The sequence below is a fragment of the Idiotropiscis lumnitzeri genome, chromosome 1 (genome assembly GCF_059441095.1).
Source record: "Idiotropiscis lumnitzeri isolate Australia: NSW breed Sydney's pygmy pipehorse chromosome 1, RoL_Ilum_1.0, whole genome shotgun sequence".
Lineage (NCBI taxonomy): Eukaryota > Metazoa > Chordata > Actinopteri > Syngnathiformes > Syngnathidae > Idiotropiscis > Idiotropiscis lumnitzeri.
Window position 1 is genome coordinate 44459274 of NC_142391.1, and position 17984 is coordinate 44477257.

At 49.9% G+C, this 17984-nt stretch overlaps 1 protein-coding gene across 1 annotated transcript; it reads right to left on the reverse strand.

Annotated features, from left to right (window-relative positions):
* Positions 1–7163: 7163 nt before the first annotated feature.
* neff1 (neuronal intermediate filament family member 1) lies at positions 7164–12096 on the reverse strand. The gene is made up of 4 exons (XM_088302431.1): positions 11163–12096; positions 9535–9852; positions 9257–9381; positions 7164–8919 (listed from the first exon to the last, which is right to left on the reverse strand). The coding sequence occupies exons 1-4, from the start codon at positions 12003–12005 to the stop codon at positions 8586–8588; spliced, it is 1620 nt and encodes a 539-aa protein (XP_088158557.1). The 5' UTR covers positions 12006–12096; the 3' UTR covers positions 7164–8585.
* Between the last annotated feature and the right edge of the window lie 5888 nt (positions 12097–17984).

Genomic DNA, 17984 nt, shown 5'->3' on the forward strand with positions numbered 1-17984 from the left:
ATAAGGACATGTAACATTCAACAATTAATGCTATATTTATGTAGCAATAATCGCAAGCTGGTCCCTTTTACAAGCGTCAAGAAAGTTTGTTCATCATCCTCAACAGTGACACTGGTATGTCTAAAAGGAAACAGAAGGAGGTATATTACCTTGCCCAATCACAAGCTCGTCACACTCCAAAGCCATCATGTTTATGCTGAACTCTGGACTCCACTAACTGACCTGCGTCTGCAGACCTCGGAGTCCTACTGGGTTTATATTCAATCGGGATTTATTTAATCTATTCAGGACCCAAACGATTAACTAAATTATAGACCAGTAAAATAATTTTCAAATCTATTCTAATTGGGAGCCGATGTAAAGCCTTTAAGACTGGAGTAAAAGGTTCTGATCTCTTTGTTCTGGTCAGAACTCGAGCTGAAACATTCTGAATGACCTGCAATTATTTGATGCTCTTTTGAAGGAGTCCAGTAAGAAGACGGTTACAATAATCAAGTCTACTGGAGATAAAAGCAAGGATACGTTTCTCCTGGCCAGCTTGTAGCGTGCAACGCTTCAACCTGGATATGCTTTTCAGTTGGTAAGAGGCTAGTAAGTGACATTGTCCCGTCATTGGCAAGCTATTTTTAGAACAAACCAGTGGGTGTCAGGTTTGCTCGCCGGACGGCGAGGAGGAGGTGGACCCAGAAAGCGAGGAAGCAGGGAAACGGATAAACTTAAAGGGAATTTATTCAATGAAACAAACAAGGACAAACAACGTGGCGTGGACAAACTAAACGTGACTAAATAGAACGAAAGAAGACAAGTGACGAGGATCGTGACATAACACAAGGGACCGTGGGCTTGAGCATGGGGCATGAGCATGGAGCATGGAGCAGGAGCGTGAGCAGGAGCTTGGGCTTGAGCGAGGGCATGAGCGAGGGCATGAGCGAGGGCATGAGCGAGGGCATGAGCGAGGGCATGAGCGAGGGCATGAGCGAGGGCATGAGCGAGGGCATGAGCGAGAAGGAGGGTGGTCGTCAAAAAGTCCATAAAAGGGCGTAGCAGGAGAAATGTTCAGACGCTGAGCTGTCGGCCAGGGGTGGATAAATAGTCCGGTAATTAGGGGGAGCAGATGGGAATTAGGTGCGTGATGGTTGACAGGGAACAGGTGCGTGGCTGGTGGAGACGGAGTGCTGAGGGGAAACGCCCCTACTCAGCTGACAAACATAAACAACGTGCACATGGCAGGGAGGTGACGAAAACAATAACAAAAAACACTGACCTGACCGACACGGGTCATGACAGTACCCCCCCCCCCCCCTCAAGGGACGGATTCCAGACGTCCCAAACAACACAAATACACAGTCCAAGAACGAGGGTGGGCGGGAGGGGTCGGGAGGTGGGACCACCACCCGAGTTCGAGACCGGTCTGGCGGATGTCCGGGAGGCCAGACCAGCGAGTCCCGTCGTGGCCATTCGGGCGGACGTCCGGGAGGCGGAACCAGGGACCGCGAGCGAGACCGGTCTGGCGGATGTCCTGGAGGCCAGACCAGCGAGTCCCGTCGAGGCCATTCAGGCGGACGTCCGGGAGGCCAGATCCATGAGTCCACCCGTGGCCATTCAGGCAGACGTCCGGGCGCACCCGGGACAGGAACGTGGAGCGGGGGCTGGTCGTCGAACCCCGCCGAGACAGGAACGTGGAGCGGCGGCTGGTCGTCGAGTCCCGCCGAGACAGGAACGTGGAGCGGCGGCTGGTCGTCGAGTCCCGCCGAGACAGGAACGTGGAGCGGCGGCTGGTCGTCGAGCGTCGCCGAGACAGGGACGTGGAGCGGCGGCTGGTCGTCGAGCGTCGCCGAGACAGGGACGTGGAGCGGCGGCTGGTCGTCGAGCGTCGCCGAGACAGGGACGTGGAGCGGCGGCTGGTCGTCGAGCCCCGCCGAGACAGGGACGTGGAGCAGCGGCTGGTCGTCGAGCCCCGCTGAGATAGGGACGTGGAGCGGCGGCTGGTCGTCGAGCCCCGCCGAGACAGGGACGTGGAGCGGCGGCTGGTCGTCGAGCCCCGCCGAGACAGGAACGTGGAGCGGCGGCTGGTCGTCGAGCCCCGCCGAGACAGGAACGTGGAGCGGCGGCTGGTCGTCGAGCCCCGCCGAGACAGGAACGTGGAACGGCGGCTGGTCGTCGAACCCCGCCGAGACAGGAACGTGGAGCGGCGGCGGGGGCTGGTCGTCGAACCCCGCCGAGACAGGAACGTGGAGCGGGGGCTGGTCGTTGAACCCCGCCGAGACAGGGATGTGGAGCGGCGGCTGGTCGTTGAGCGTCGCCGAGACAGGGACGTGGAGCGGCGGCTGGTCGTCGAGCCCCGCCGAGACAGGAACGTGGAGCGGCGGCTGGTCGTCGAGCCCCGCCGAGACAGGAACGTGGAGCGGCGGCGGGGGCTGGTCGTCGAATCCCGCCGAGACAGGAACGTGGAGCGGGGGCTGGTCGTCGAACCCCGCCGAGACAGGAACGTGGAGCGGCGGCGGGGGCTGGTCGTCGAATCCCGCCGAGACAGGAACGTGGAGCGGGGGCTGGTCGTCGAACCCCGCCGAGACAGGAACGTGGAGCGGCGGCTTGTCGTCGAACCCCGCCGAGTCAGGAACGTGGAGCGGCGGCTGGTTGTTGAGTCCCGCCGAGACAGGGATGTGGAGCGGCGGCTGGTCGTCGAGCGTCGCCGAGACAGGGACGTGGAGCGGCGGCTGGTCGTCGAGCCCCGCCGAGACAGGAACGTGGAGCGGCGGCTGGTCGTCGAGCCCCGCCGAGACAGGAACGTGGAGCGGCGGCTGGTCGTCGAGCCCCGCCGAGACAGGAACGTGGAGCGGCGGCTGGTCGTCGAGCCCCGCCGAGACAGGAACGTGGAGCGGCGGCTGGTCGTCGTGCCCCGCCGCGACAGGAACGTGGAGCGGCGGCCGGTCGTCGTGCCCCGCCGAGACAGGAACGTGGAGCGGAGGCCGGTCGTCGAGCCCCGCCGAGTCAGGAACGTGGAGCGGCGGCCGGTCGTCGAAACCCGCCGAGACAGGAACGTGGAGCGGTGGCCGGTCGTCGAGCCCCGCCGAGACAGGAACGTGGAGCGGCGGCCGGTCGTCGAGCCCCGCCGAGACAGGAACGTGGAGCGGCGGCCGGTCGTCGAGCCCCGCCGAGACAGGAACGTGGGACGGGCGCAGAGCGTGCGCCGTCGGGTCGAGGACTTGAGACGGACGCAGGGCGTGCTCCACCGAAACGTGGACTTGGGGCGGACGCACGACGTGCTCCGTCGGAATGTGGACTTGAGACGGACGCACGGCGTGCTCCGCTGGAACGTGAACTTGAGGCGGACGCCCGACGTGCTCCGCCGAGACGTGAACTTGGGGCGGACGCAGGGAGTGCTCCGCCTGAACGTGGACTTGACCTTGAGACGGACGCAGGGCGTGCTCCGCCGGGACATGAGCTTGAGGCGGACGCAGGACGTTCTCCGCCGGGACCTGAACTTGGGACGGACGCAGGGAGTGCTCCGCCTGAACGTGGACTTGACCTTGAGACGGACGCAGGGCGTGCTCCGCCGGGACATGAGCTTGAGGCGGACGCAGGACGTTCTCCGCCGGGACCTGAACTTGGGACGGACGCAGGGAGTGCTCCGCCGGAACGTGAACTTGGGGCGGACGCGGGACGTACGCCGCCGGGACGTGAACTTGGGACGGACGCAGGGCGTGCTCCGCCTGAAATTGAACTTGGGACGGATGCGGGATGTGCTCCGCCTGAACGAGAACTTGGGCCGGACGCACAACGTGCTCCGCCGGAACGTGAACTTGGGACGGACGCACGACGTGCTCCGCCGGAACGTGAACTTGGGACGGACGCACGACGTGCTCCGCCGGAACGTGAACTTGGGACGGACGCACGACGTGCTCCGCCGGAACGTGAACTTGGGACGGACGCACGACGTGCTCCGCCGGAACGTGAACTTGGGACCGACGCACGACGTGCTCCGCCGGAACGTGAACTTGGGACGGACGCACAACGTGCTCCGCCTGAACGAGGACTTGGGACGGACGCAGGGTCTGCTCCGCCTGAACGTGGACTTGGGGCGGACGCGGGACATGCGCCGCCGGAACAGGGACTTGAAGTGCCGGAACGGGACTCAGCAGCTGGCGAGGAGCCGGAACGGGACTCAGCAGCTGGCGGGGCGCCGGGACGGGGCTCGGCAGCTGGCGGGGAGCCGGGACGGGGCTCAGCAGCTGGCGGGGAGCCGGGACGGGGCTCAGCAGCTGGCGGGGAGCCGGGACGGGGCTCAGCAGCTGGCGGGGAGCCTGGACGGGACACTGCAGCTGGCGGGGAGCCGGGACGGGGCTCAGCAGCTGGCGTGGAGCCGGGACGGGGCTCGGCAGCTGGCGGGGAGCCGGAACGGGGCTCAGCAGCTGGCGAGGAGCCGGAATGGGGCTTAGCAGCTGGCGAGGAGCCGGGACGGGGCTCAGCAGCTGGCGGGGAGCCGGGACGGGGCTCAGCAGCTGGCGGGGAGCCGGGACGGGACGCTGCAGCTGGCGAGGAGCCGGGACGGGACACTGCAGCTGGCGAGGAGCCGGGACGGGACGCTGCAGCTGGCGAGGAGGCGGCGTGGTCTGCAGCAGCTGACGTGGAGGCGGCGTGGTCTGCGGCAGCTGACATGGAGGCGGCGTGGGTTGCTGCAGCTGACGAGTAGCCGGGACGGGACGCTGCAGCTGGCGAGGAGGCGGCGTGGTCTGCAGCCGCTGACGTGGAGGCGGCGTGGTCTGCAGCAGCTGACGTGGAGGCGGCGTGGTCTGCAGCAGCTGACGTGGAGGCGGCGTGGTCTGCAGCAGCTGACATGGAGGCGGCGTGGGTTGCTGCAGCTGACGTGGAGGCGACGAGGGTTGCTGCAGCGGACGTGGAGGCGGTATGGTCTGTGCCGCTGACGGGGAGGCGCGAGGGACCGAGACTAGGGGTGCTGGTGAACGTGAGCTATGACGCGCAAGGGGGACGTGACCAGGTGCTGAAACCGATGGGGGACGAGGTGTACGTGAACTGTGAGACGCAACGGGAACGTGACCAGGTGCAGAATTTGACGGGGGAAGAGGTGAACGACGTGGCTGTGACTTGCGCGACTCGGGGAGTGAAGCGCGCGTGGTACCGTGGGGAGTAGCCGAACCCCCACTGAGGCGCCATCGTTGGCCGCCACGTGGGGGTGCCCGGAAGGCCAACCGGGTGCCCCGGTAAGGGCTCGCGGTGGCAGAAGGGGAGAAAGGGTCAACCCGAAGGGGTGCCCAGAAATCATCGTCCGAGGGAGAGTCATTAGTGAATTCCGACTCTGAGTCGTCGTCTGAATCCGAGTCGAGTTGCACGGGAGGAGGCATGACGGAGGGGTACGCATTAACGTGATCGTGAAACAAAAAGGGTGAAACCGATGTGGAACGAAAAATGGAACCTACATGGAGGAAACGGGGTTGGTCGGCAGGCGGAGGGGAGTAGTCCGAGCGACGACGATGGCGACGCCGCCAAGAGCTTCCCGCTGGGTCCGGATGTGGTCGGAACATTCTGTCAGGTTTGCTCGCCGGACGGCGAGGAGGAGGTGGACCCAGAAAGCGAGGAAGCAGGGAAACGGATAAACATAAAGGGAATTTATTCAATGAAACAAACAAGGACAAACAACGTGGCGTGGACAAACTAAACGTGACTAAATAGAACGAAAGAAGACAAGTGACGAGGATCGTGACATAACACAAGGGACCGTGGGCTTGAGCATGGGGCATGAGCATGGAGCATGGAGCAGGAGCGTGAGCAGGAGCTTGGGCTTGAGCGAGGGCATGAGCGAGGGCATGAGCGAGGGCATGAGCGAGGGCATGAGCGAGGGCATGAGCGAGAAGGAGGGTGGTCGTCAAAAAGTCCATAAAAGGGCGTAGCAGGAGAAATGTTCCGACGCTGAGCTGTCGGCCAGGGGTGGATAAATAGTCCGGTAATTAGGGGGAGCAGATGGGAATCAGGTGCGTGATGGTTGACAGGGAATAGGTGCGTGGCTGGTGGAGACGGAGTGCTGAGGGGAAACGCCCCTACTCAGCTGACAAACATAAACAACGTGCACATGGCAGGGAGGTGACGAAAACAATAACAAAAAACACTGACCTGACCGACACGGGTCATGACAGTGGGCTACTCATTTTGTCCTTGGGGCTAACTTGTACCCGCCAACACCATGTTTTAAAAATATATATATTTTTCATACAAAGCAAATTCGTCAGAAGAGCAAAAAGGCATCCATGTAATTACTGTATGGTGGAGTTTGCACAGTATTTCATTTATCAACCTCCCTTCCTCCATCCCAGTCTCCTCTTCCTCCTGCTCTGTGCATAACTGCTCACTGCTACCCTCTCTCCTCATAGAAAAGGAGTCAGTACGGTCATTACTTCAAACTGAATATACAGTTTTTCCATCTTAGACAGACAATTTTTGAATGCCGGAAAATTGTGGAAATTAGGCAGTCACAAATAATGATGCATTTACCATGCATCATTATTGGAGCAGCATCAAAAAATTATATAAAAAAGGATGTGGATGGATATTTTACTTCTCCAAATCTGTTGCATCAACGTCATTAGTGCTCCCTTGGAAGCTGTTCCTCCATGCTGTTGCTGTCCCTGTTTTTCCCCAAGATCTCAATCAGTCAATCAATCTGAATCTCAACCATTTACTTCACCTAGAGTTTTTTTGTATTGTGTCATTATCTGTGGAGCTTTAAAAACTAACAAGCCTATTGTGACAAAGTAAGGAGTTGAAACTACAGCTATCTGGGAGTAAAAGTAACAAGTCATGAGAAATATAAATACTCTATTAAAAGAACAGATATCCTCAAATTCTTTTCAGGTACAGTAGCACGTATTTGTATTTTCTTACTTCCCTCCACTTCCCTGAAACAAAATTTAGACCATTGTTTGCATGGTGAGAATATATAGTGGTCTTCAAAAAGTTCCAAGTTCCAGGGGACATTTTTGTACTTGAGATGGTGACGTAAGTCAGATCAGGTATGCACTGAATACATGCAAATTTTTATGGATATCTTTGGACATCAAATTACTCCTTGTAATGCCTACAAATTATTATATTGTTTATTGTTTGTTAGAGTTCTAGAGAGGCTTGTAACAAAAGAGAAAAAGGCATAGTACATGTTTGGATAATAAATGGCTTTATTTGGCTTTGAGAGAAATATCACTGCATGAGCCAGCAGCAAGTACAGTCACAGTTATGTACTAAGCAGATCAACTGGGAAAGTGTCCATTCTCCTCTGCTACCCCAGCATTCTGTACGACAGCAGGTGAGAACGTGTTGTATTTTATAGTTTCAGTTATGGTTAAGGCAAGTTTAAATTGAACACACAGCAAGCAAATCATGAATTCCAACCATAGGTAGAGCATTCAAGCTCTGAGAGTCATGCCATGCATTTGTGCCTATCATTTCATTCATTTGTCAAGGAGAACACGGGGCATGATGAACGGTGGCTAACACTCCTAAGAGTAGTGTAAAACAACACAAAAAAAGAAGGAGGTGAAAATAGCCCTTGTACGCACCATAGAACCATGAACCATCTGCCACTTGCAGTCCAAGTGGAGGGCTGTCAGTGTCACTGTCAGCTGCCTGCCACTCAGCCATGCTCACAATGCTACATTCAACAAAAGTACGGCCATGTGTGTTTGAGAAAATATTGACAATTCTAACATAAATAAGGGAAGAACAGAAAGGAAGCAGGTAAACGAATCAAAGGAGGATACTTGACGTCAAGATAAATATAGACACACAGTTTGTGTTTCAGTCGGTTTCATTTTCGAATATGCACACAGAGATACTGTAGGTCAGCATTACCAATTTCTTGACTCAAGCAAATAAAAACGCTTAGGCAACACACTAGCATGTATATGTAATTTACAAGTTGCAATTATTGCTGCATTTTGACCTTGCGATTCCAAAACAAAATGAGTGGCTATGGATGGTTGACGGAAGAACGTGACAAGGACGGGACACAGATGACAGGGATGAAGCTCATTCAACACACAAGGTTGGAATCAAATGGAAGAAATTCATTCCGCTTTACAAGCTGATGTTACGATGTGAGCTGGCTGTGCTATGATTAAAAAAAATAAAATAAAAAAATGTTCACCAACTTTTATCTGTCAAAATCTAATAGCACCGAAAAAGTTGGACTGGTTGTGTGTGTCATGCTTTGTGCATTTGTTTTTCAGTGTGTGCTAGCATGTGCTGTTGTTACTTCGAGAGTTTGATTATTGTTATTGGTCGTCATTGGCACATTAGTTGCTTTCATAGAGAAAAATTATCTCCGTTTGAAGTATCTCAAAGCTCTTTACGGCATCATTCTACCTTACCAAGTGTAGATGGATCCAACTCATGTGCTGATTCCTTCCTACCTAAAGTTTTCATCTTTGACATGAACACCTTGCAAAAAGACTAAACGGACAGAACAATAGACTGCTGCGTGTGCGTTTGTGTGTAATTGGTCACTACATCTTATAAGCGGGAACAATGACAAAAAATGCTGATGATGATAAAGATGATGAAACTACACAAGCAGTTTAGTTCTTGCTGGTCTTCTCAGAAGGTTTCTCCTTCTTCTCCTTCTCATCCTTCCCTTTTGGCTTCTCCTCCTCCTCCTCCTCCTCCTCCTCCTCAGCATCACCTCCCTCCTGGTCATCTCCCTCATCTTCATCCTCTCCCTCCTCATTCTCCTCATCCTCGTCCTCCTTGTCCTCTTCTTCTCCTTCCTCTTCCTCTTCCTCCGGCTTGGACTTCCTGTAGGTTCCAAGGGAGTACGTGCGGGTCGACATGTAGGAGAAGCCGGGGTAACCGGACTGCACCATGGCACCGCCGACAGAGCTGAGACGACATTCCTCCCCTTCCAGCAGTTTCCTACACACGCAATAAGTTACATCACCGCTTGGATTACAACTGTTTTAACAAAAGGCAAACCTAAAACATCTCAACTCAGCTGGCCAAGACAGACGCTCACTCCACAGTGCCATAGTGTCGCGCTAACTAACAATGTTGCCCTAAATGTCAGCAATTTTTCTTTTAGAGTTTTTCCAACAAAGTCCCAAAACTGCAAAGTTGTGTTTTTTACAGTGCACTCTACATCTAGATAAGTTGACCATTAGACCTCCTTTCTCCGCATTGCTACGAACTAAATTGATCGTTTTACGACGACGCTGCAACTAACAATTGTGGGGGTATTTGGAATGTTGCAAACCTGTAAGCAGCTATTTCAATGTCAAGTGCCATTTTGACATTGAGCAGATCCTGGTATTCCCGCAGGTGACGGGACATTTCTCCTTTGGTGCTGCGAAGTGCAGCCTCCAGCTGCTGAATGGTATCCTATAAACAAATACAAAGAACATGTGGTCAAGTTAAACATCTAAGGGGGCGGGTGTCGAGATAGCAGCTGAGACTTGCATTCAACTGGGCTGGGTAATGTGAGTAATTGGGCATATAAGAATCTGACTCTTTGCTTCCTCTCTTATCACCTACCTGCATCTCTCCGATTTCATTGTTATGGCGATCCTCCATCTCAGCAATCTGCCGCTCTAGGGCCTCATTATGGCCCCTGAGGGCCTCAATCTCAAGGGTGCGGGCCTGCACCTGCCTGCGGTACTCGGTCAGCTCCTCCTTGGAGTGCTTGATGGCATCCTGGTTGCGAGCAGCGGCCTCAGTCACCGTTGCAAACTTGGAACGGTACCATTCCTCTGCCTGGGCCTGGTTCCTGCACGACAGGTTCTCATACTGGGCCCTGATGTCCTTCAATGCTGCCGCCAGGTCCGGTTTGCTCATGTCCATCTCCACTGACACCTGGACAGAAATGGGTTCAAGGGTTCTACCATTAAGTTTTCAAAGTCATTTTAGATTCAGGTTTTAGAATTGAAATTTTGCAGCATGTAAGTGGTGTAATTGATTGTGCTTGTGTTGCATTGGTTCATCAAGATGCACCGAACTGGCAAGTGAGTGTGTATTTGATCCATGTGCCCATGAGCTGAGTTGTTGGTGGGTGGATAGCTGGAGGTCTGAATTGAATGAGTAACTGCTGACTCAAGCTTCTGCTGTGCAGTCAATAGCTTACATGGCAGAAAAATTGCATGCAGGGAAGCGGCAACACCCTGGAGCAATCCACCTGGCAACCATGTCTCACTATATTGATTTCACAATATTTTACATGTAGTCATCAAAGACTTGATTTTTTTTCTTGTTTTAATACTTGATTATCCAATAAGAGAGTGGAAAGAATGGATTAGAAGTGGGAGTATTTTTTATGTTATGAATATGTTATTGTTGCAAAACTTAGTTGTGTATGTTTATTACTGAGCGGCAGTTAAAATAGCTTTTTTTATTTAGAAAGTGAGACATGCAAGTCAGGGGACTGCCTTGACTACGGCGCCTTGGGGAGACCACACCCTCAGATTATGCGCTATTTCTGCGCATTTTCAACCCTTCCTCCCCATTCGCTCTCCCCTTCCCTCTTCTCAAATGATGATCATGTGTTCCCTTACAACTATTAATACAATCACGAGTTAAAAATGACTTTTCGTATTGCTCGATAATGTTAAATTCACTTCTCTGTATGACGCAGTGCAATATATATATATATATATATACGCGCACACACACCTCCACACACGCGGGGGGGGTGTGTTAGATAGATAGATAGATTGATAGATAGATTGATAGATAGATAGATAGATAGATAGATAGATAGATAGATAGATAGATAGATAGATAGATAGATAGATAGATAGATAGATAGATAGATAGATAGATAGATAGATAGATAGATAGATAGATAAAAGATGTCACCGTTCATAACTGCATGCTGCGAAAGAGTGGGACCACGCGTGGATCTGAATTAGTGAACTGCAGTGGCCACCAAAAATTGGCTTGGGTGCGCATGACTTCAGAGAGAATTCAGTCAAATTGCGCAAAACTAATATAAACTAGGGGCGTGATTCTATTTACATTCCAGTAATGGCGTTGCAATATTAGGTAATCCGTACAATATTACAATACAATATGCAGCAGTGATGTTATGACACAGAATTAGGCCGAGCTCAAAAAGTTTGCAAACTCTAATAAACAGAAGTGTGTGACGCACGTTAGGCGACGCTTACCTGCGTTGCCTGCAGGGATGACTGCATCTCCTGCAGCTCCTCCTCGTGAACTTTCCTGAGGAAGGCGATCTCATCCAACAGCGACTCCACTTTCTTCTCGAGCTCCAGGCGCGCCAAGGTGGCGTCGTCCACGTCCTTGCGGTAGCCCTTCAAGGTGTTCTCCGCCTCCTCCCGCAGCCTGGTCTCCTCGTCGAGCTTCTCCCGTAGGCGCTCCAGAGCTTCGTTCATCTGCACGCAGTCCAGGTGCATCTGGCTCTTCTCGTGGGTCAGCTCCTCAACGCGCGCGCGGAGTTCGCGGATCTCCTGCTCGTAGAGCTCGTGGAGGCGCGACGGCTCGCTGTTGCGTTGCCGCAGCAATGTCACCTCCGCCTCTAGAACTTTGTTCTGCTGCTCCAGGTTGTGCACTTTCTCAATGAAGGACACAAAGCGATCGTTGAGCCCCTGCAATTGTTCCTTTTCGTTCGTTCGGATGATTTTAAGCTCGTTGGTAACCGCCGTGGAGTGGCTCAAGTCCATCAAGGAGTCCTGCATGGAGGATGAGAAAACGCGAACGGGTGCGGCGGTCCTGCGGTAGTTGCTGGGGGAGATCACGGAGGGGGAGCCGTAGGTGCGGCTACGGTACCCCGAGGATTGCACGCGGGACGGGCTGCTGCTGCTGCTGCTGCCCATCCCGACACGGCCGGCCCGCGGGGCATCGCCGAAGATCTTCCGATAGGAACTGCTACTATACATATCACTGGAGTAGCTCATGTTTTTCCTATTCACTTGCTGGTGTGTGCTGAGCCGTAAAGGTTGAGCCCGGGAGAGTGTGAGACACAACGTGAGCTCAAGCGCGGTTTGCATGCAGTGGTCGAGTTCCACGCAGGTACTTTTATAGGGAGGGGCGCCTGCGCATCATCTGACGCAGAAACAACAGTCGCTGAGATGGATGGTTGCAGGGGGCTGCGGTTGGGAGGGGACCTGATACCCCATGCAGAATAGATCCACCGTGGCCCTCTGAGAGAATAATTCACTCATTCAGCGCCTCTTTGGTGCCGTGTCACTCAAGGATCGACATGCAACTCGAATAAATAAAACGCCTTTTTCAACTTGTATTTTTTCAGCGTGATGACGAGTCATTACAAGCAGGTGGTGATTAAGAAAAAAATTCAATCTCTTATTACCACTAGGACACTTGACATTCCTGGAGTTCCATGGTCCTTTTTTCTGCTGTCCATGCAGAACTCGGATCGATATGGGCCCGCACCTGGGTGTGTTTTGATACTGCAGTCTGCCCCCACCCCTTCCTATCTCCACTTCTGCAATGAGGCGAACACTTTTATGTTATGATATGCCTTCACACTCCCCTGGAATGTTTAAGAGTGGAAGTAGTGTACGACCAAGCACTTGTTTGTTACTTAATAATTACTTATTACTTGATTAGTGATTGTCAACTAACATGTTATCTCTCAGCATTGTACCATATAAGTTCAGCAAGTCTAAGCCTAAAAAAGTTATTCTTTATTGTAACCCCAAGGTCGTAGATCCAGTCATCATGTGACATTGAGGTGATGTCTTGGTCATTCTCTGGCCTTGGTCCTGATCCAAGTTGGTCTGGAGATGGGACCACACCCCTGCACACACGCCTGCAGCCTCACCACCGCAATACAATGAAAATGAACAAAGTTCAAAGTCACTGCAAACATCCATCCATCCATTATCTGTACCGCTTCTCTCCGCTCGGGTCGCCGGACACTGCAAACAACCTTTGAAAAACCTTTCCAATTCGCCTTCAAACTAACTTGTCTCCGGCCGTTTTATTACCCATCCTACACATTTTATCCACCAGGAGGTACCAAAGTCTTGTTGGTCTATCATTGTCCAGTAATGTGGCCGTTGATATAAAGTGGATCAATAATAAATGTGCAATAATAGGCATTTGGTTTATAGGTTTGTTTGGTTTATATGCATTAGGTCTATAATAGAACGGTAGGCCAACTAAAGCAATGGTAATAACAACCAGGGATAGTATGCAGTGTTGCACCTCTTTGCAGTGAGGGGTGGTGACACAAGTGCCAGCTGAAGAGGTGGGGTGGCGTGTGGGCTGACAGTGACTCAGCAGCATGTGAAAAGTAGCTGGTGGATTACAAGCACATCCTCCGTAGTCTGTATGCATTTACGAACGGACATGGTAAAGAGAAACCACAATTATTGGATTCATTCAGTTTGAATATAAACAAACCAGAAGTAATGAAATGACTAAACCCAGAAAATAGGTGAGTCGTGATGTTTGCAAGTTGAGCCCTCAGGCACTGTAATTTTCAGCTGACAAATAAGTGGGTGTACAAGGCAAACTAGCAGCTCTCTGAGGTAGACAAAAACGGGTGGATTTTTCAGTTTAATTCATATCACACAAACACATTATTTACCTGGACGAATTGACAAATGGTAAGCTCGATGGCCTTACAGTTCAGAGGTGCAGGGTTCGCCCTTGCTGTGTGGAGTTTGCATGTTCTCCCCGTGCCTGTGTGGGTTTCCTCCCACATTCCAAAAACATGCATGGTAGCTTGAAATTCTCACTAGGTATGAGTGTGAGCGCGGATGGTTGAACGTCTTTGGGTGCCCTGAGATTGGTATTGTAATCTTGCTTGGTTTGTCATGTTTTGTTGTGTCTGAAACAGTTTCCAATCACCACCAAAATTCTGATGTGCATTACTCCTCTATTTCACTTCAACCTCTAAAAATATGAAAGCAATCTGCAGAACATTTTTATTTCGTTGACATGAAATGTGAGAAAAACACTATCATCTCCACAAAATAAAAAATATTCTAATGATCATTATTTATTTTTACAGGTTGAAGTGGGCAAGAGAAGGAATGTGCATATTAATTTAGTTTTTTGGACATTAAGCCACGCTAAAGTTTTGTCGACTTTTAGGAGGCACCTCCGCAGCCAGGCATGCATCCCCCCAGCAGCCAAACAGTAGCAGATGCAGTGGTGTTAAAAGTAACAACATTGCTCAAGGCAGCAATTAGCTTTCGGCCGCTAAACAGACAAGCTTTAGCTGAATAAAATCAGTTTCTGGCCATCCAGATATGGGGTTCTGTATCATGAACACATGCCGCCCATCATGTAGTCGAGTATATTCGCGTCTGCCACCGCTTGCAGTCTGTTCAGATGTGACTATATTCTTTGTTGGCGCTTCAACTGCAGAAAGTTGATTTGGTGGTTTAGCAATGAACCTGACAACTAACATTGTTTTAACTACTACAAAGTCAGTAACACAGAATGAATAGGGGTCATCAACTTGCTTTAATAACATATATTGGTTGAAATAGGTTCAAGCCTTTTTTAAGACAACGTAGAAACGGTAATGTTGAAGAAAGATTCTTTGAAAGATTATAGTCAAAGTGAAATTTTATTTCTTTCATAAAAAAAGGTGCATGTATAAGGAATATGTAGTGGCGGATGATTTGTTTCTCTGGATCCTCTTATTCGATGCTTGTTTGCACTAAACACATTCTTGTTTATTGTTGTAGTACTAATCGCAAACAAGTGCTGGGCCTATAAAATAAAACTTCAAATTTGCTTCACGAATCAGTAGTTGTAATTTTAGTCTCCTCTGCATGGCACTGTTGGTTTAGATAACGAGTTATAGTCAATAGCAATTCAGCGTACTGTGATTTTACGACTAGTAGGCTCACTTCTAAGTCCCAAATTTACCCCTAAACAAACGACGCAACTCGTGATGAGCTACACCTTGTGTATAGACAGGGGCCGTCAATTTATACACGACTAATTTTCTTGACTGTCGGGTTTAATACCCTACAGATATTTCAGAGTGTGTATTAACTTGCCCTGCTGGCAAGAGCCCATGACTGCATTCCACCGAATTGACCGTGACAAATAGATTATCCATCCATCCATTTTCTGTACCGCTTCTCCTCACTAGGGTCGAGGCGCGTGCTGGAGCCTATCCCAGCGATCTTCAGGCAGTAGGCGGGGGACACCCTGAACTGGTGGCCAGCCAATTGCAGGGCACACAGAGACGAACAACCATCCACGCTCACACTCATACCTATAGGGGCAATTTAGAGTGTTCAAGTAATAAATACAGAAATGGCACCCCAACTGACAATGTGCGCTGTAAGCCCGTCTTATTGGCCGTGAAAATATGGTACTTCCGGACCAGGTCATCTCGAGGAATCATAAAAATACAACAACTGGTTCATTACAGTAAATTAGAACCTTCTGCTTTCTCATCACTATTGCAAACCTAATGAAAAAAGGTATTTTGTTGTGTTTTGTTTTGGTGGTTTTTTTTTTTGGGGGGGGGGGTACAAATACACACTCAATAATGTCTTGGCCTCTGTTGGAATGGTCTTGATTTGTCTCAGTCCCAGGTCATGGGTCTTCCGTGTTAGTCTGATAATAGTGTCATGATTTGTATTTGTTATTTTTGGTTTAGTATTTGGTTTCATGTTTTGGCCTTGTATATGTGTCTTGTCTCGTCTTGTCTATTGTGTCCACCTGTGCTCGTTTACCCAAGCCCTAGTGTCAACCCCGACACAACTGTCATGATTTGTATTTGTTATTTTTGGTTTAGTATTTGGTTTCATGTTTTGGCCTTGTATATGTGTCTTGTCTCGTCTTGTCTATTGTGTCCACCTGTGCTCGTTTACCCAAGCCCTAGTGTCAACCCCGACAGAATGAACCAACCAATCCGGTCCTTCCAACCCTCCATGTCTTGTCCAGGTGCTCCTCGTTGTCTCGTCAATTTGTGTGTATTTAGTTCCCTGGTTGCTTTCAGTTCTTGTTGGTTCATTGTGTCGGGGTTGACACTAGGGCTTGGGTAAACGAGCACAGGTGGACACAATAGACAAGACGAGACAAGACACATATACAAGGCCAAAACATGAAACCAAATACTAAACCAAAAATAACAAATACAAATCATGACAAATAGATGAATAAGACAGAGGTGACACCTTGGACACAAACTGGTTTATTTGATAAGCTTTTGCAGACAGTATATATCTACTGTCAAATAAACCATGAACATCATCTAAGAATGACTAAGAGCAAAACATTGGACTATTCAGAATTGACTTTCCACGAGCCCTGAGCTAAAACCTATTGAACATTTGTTGAAAGAGCTGAAATATGCCGTCTGGAGAAGCCACCCTTCAAACCTAAGACAACTGAATCAGTTTGCTCATGAAGAGTTAGCCAAAAATTCATGCTGAGAGCTGCAGAAGTCGCATTAAACGTTTAAAAAATTTATTTGCAGTAACTGCCTCAATAGTTTTTTTTTTTTACACAAAAATCATTTAAGGGACAACCAGCCTATTTGATTATATATATATATTTATATATATATATAATATATACGTGTGTGCGTGTGTGTGTGTGTGTATATTACTCTTACCATGATGATTACTGTTCATAAACCAAGGGGTGCCAACAATTAAGTCTGACAATTGTGACAAGCAGTCACAGAGGTGTTATACAGCCACGAACAACAAGATGGCGCTCTCCTACCAGCAGACACTCATGGCGCTGTCCCAGCCTTCTAAAAATGGCGGACTGAAGGCAAACAACGGCTCTCCTACAAATTGATAATAATCAGATGAACACGTGCATTGTCCGATAAAACTTAAGCGAATGACTCACGGCATGATAGTTGATAAAATGAGATCAGCAGAGTATTTGCTTTTGTATTCATGGTGTGATGGATATCAGAATGTGAGGCTACGGTTTTGCGTTTTTTTTTCTCAACTGAATGAACTTAATCAATTGAATTTTAATTGATACTACCGCTAAAGTTACTCAGTTGTCTTACTTTGGCATTCAGCCATCACAGAATGTTTACAATAATCAGCAAAAACGTGAGATAGAGTAAGTACAGGTCACTTCACTTTCACTAACAAAATGATAGAGGTCACTGATAGTGTAGTGGTACACTCGCCCGAGTTGTGTACGGGCAGTGTGGGTTCAGTTCCCACTCAGTGGCGGTGTCTATGTCTGCCCTGTGACTGGCTGGCGACTAGTTCAGGGTTGTGGTGAGCCTTTTGCCCGTAGTCAGCTGGGAGAGGCTCCAGCACCCTCCCGCGACCTTGTACAGGATAAGCGGTGTGGATAATGACACATGACACACAACATGATAAATACATGCTATTCAATTTGGCATTGCAAAGATAATAATGCTCTGTTTAGATTGACACATATCAATACATTGATTATTGATCAGATTTCTCTCCGGGTACTTTGGCTTCCTCCCACTGTTCAAACATTTTTGTACAGTTAAATGAAGACTGTAAATTGCACATAGGTGAGAATGTGTGTAATAATGGTTACATTATTTATGTGCCCACTGCTGAGCGATTACTATCCTGCATCTTACCCAAAGTCAGCTGGGATCAGCTGTAGCTCACCCACAAATCTAATGAGGCCGAACACTGAGGAAAATGGATCACAGTAGTAGTGTACAACTATCCTGCATCAGTCAGTGCTTGCAATGTGTATGTTTAATGATATCCAAAAATTCGAAGCACGATCATGTTTTTGATAGTCAGTTTGCTATTTAGGCAGGAGCGGAGCTCCCTGGCGGTAACCCCTTGTCACTCCCTGGCCACCCCCACATTTACCTCAGGCCAAATTTAGATACCTGTAGATTTTCTGCCATTTTCACGTTTATGCAGACATGCAGTCTTCTGAGACCCTTTGACACTCAACCACAAGTTACTTACATTAACTGCATATTAAAAGAATACATATTCAATTCATTTGAATGCAAACTCTAAAAGAATCTGGCTTTAGCACAGAGCAATTGATTCTTACAG

Coding starts and splice junctions, on each gene's coding strand:
- neff1 (XM_088302431.1), bottom strand. CDS start 12,005: ATGCAAACCGCGCTTGAGCTCACGTTGTGTCTCACACTCTCCCGGGCT. Junction 9,382..9,534: donor ATGAAATCGGAGAGATGCAG/GTAGGTGATAAG, acceptor ATTTGTTTATAG/GATACCATTCAGCAGCTGGA. Junction 8,920..9,256: donor ATTGAAATAGCTGCTTACAG/GTTTGCAACATT, acceptor TTGCGTGTGTAG/GAAACTGCTGGAAGGGGAGG.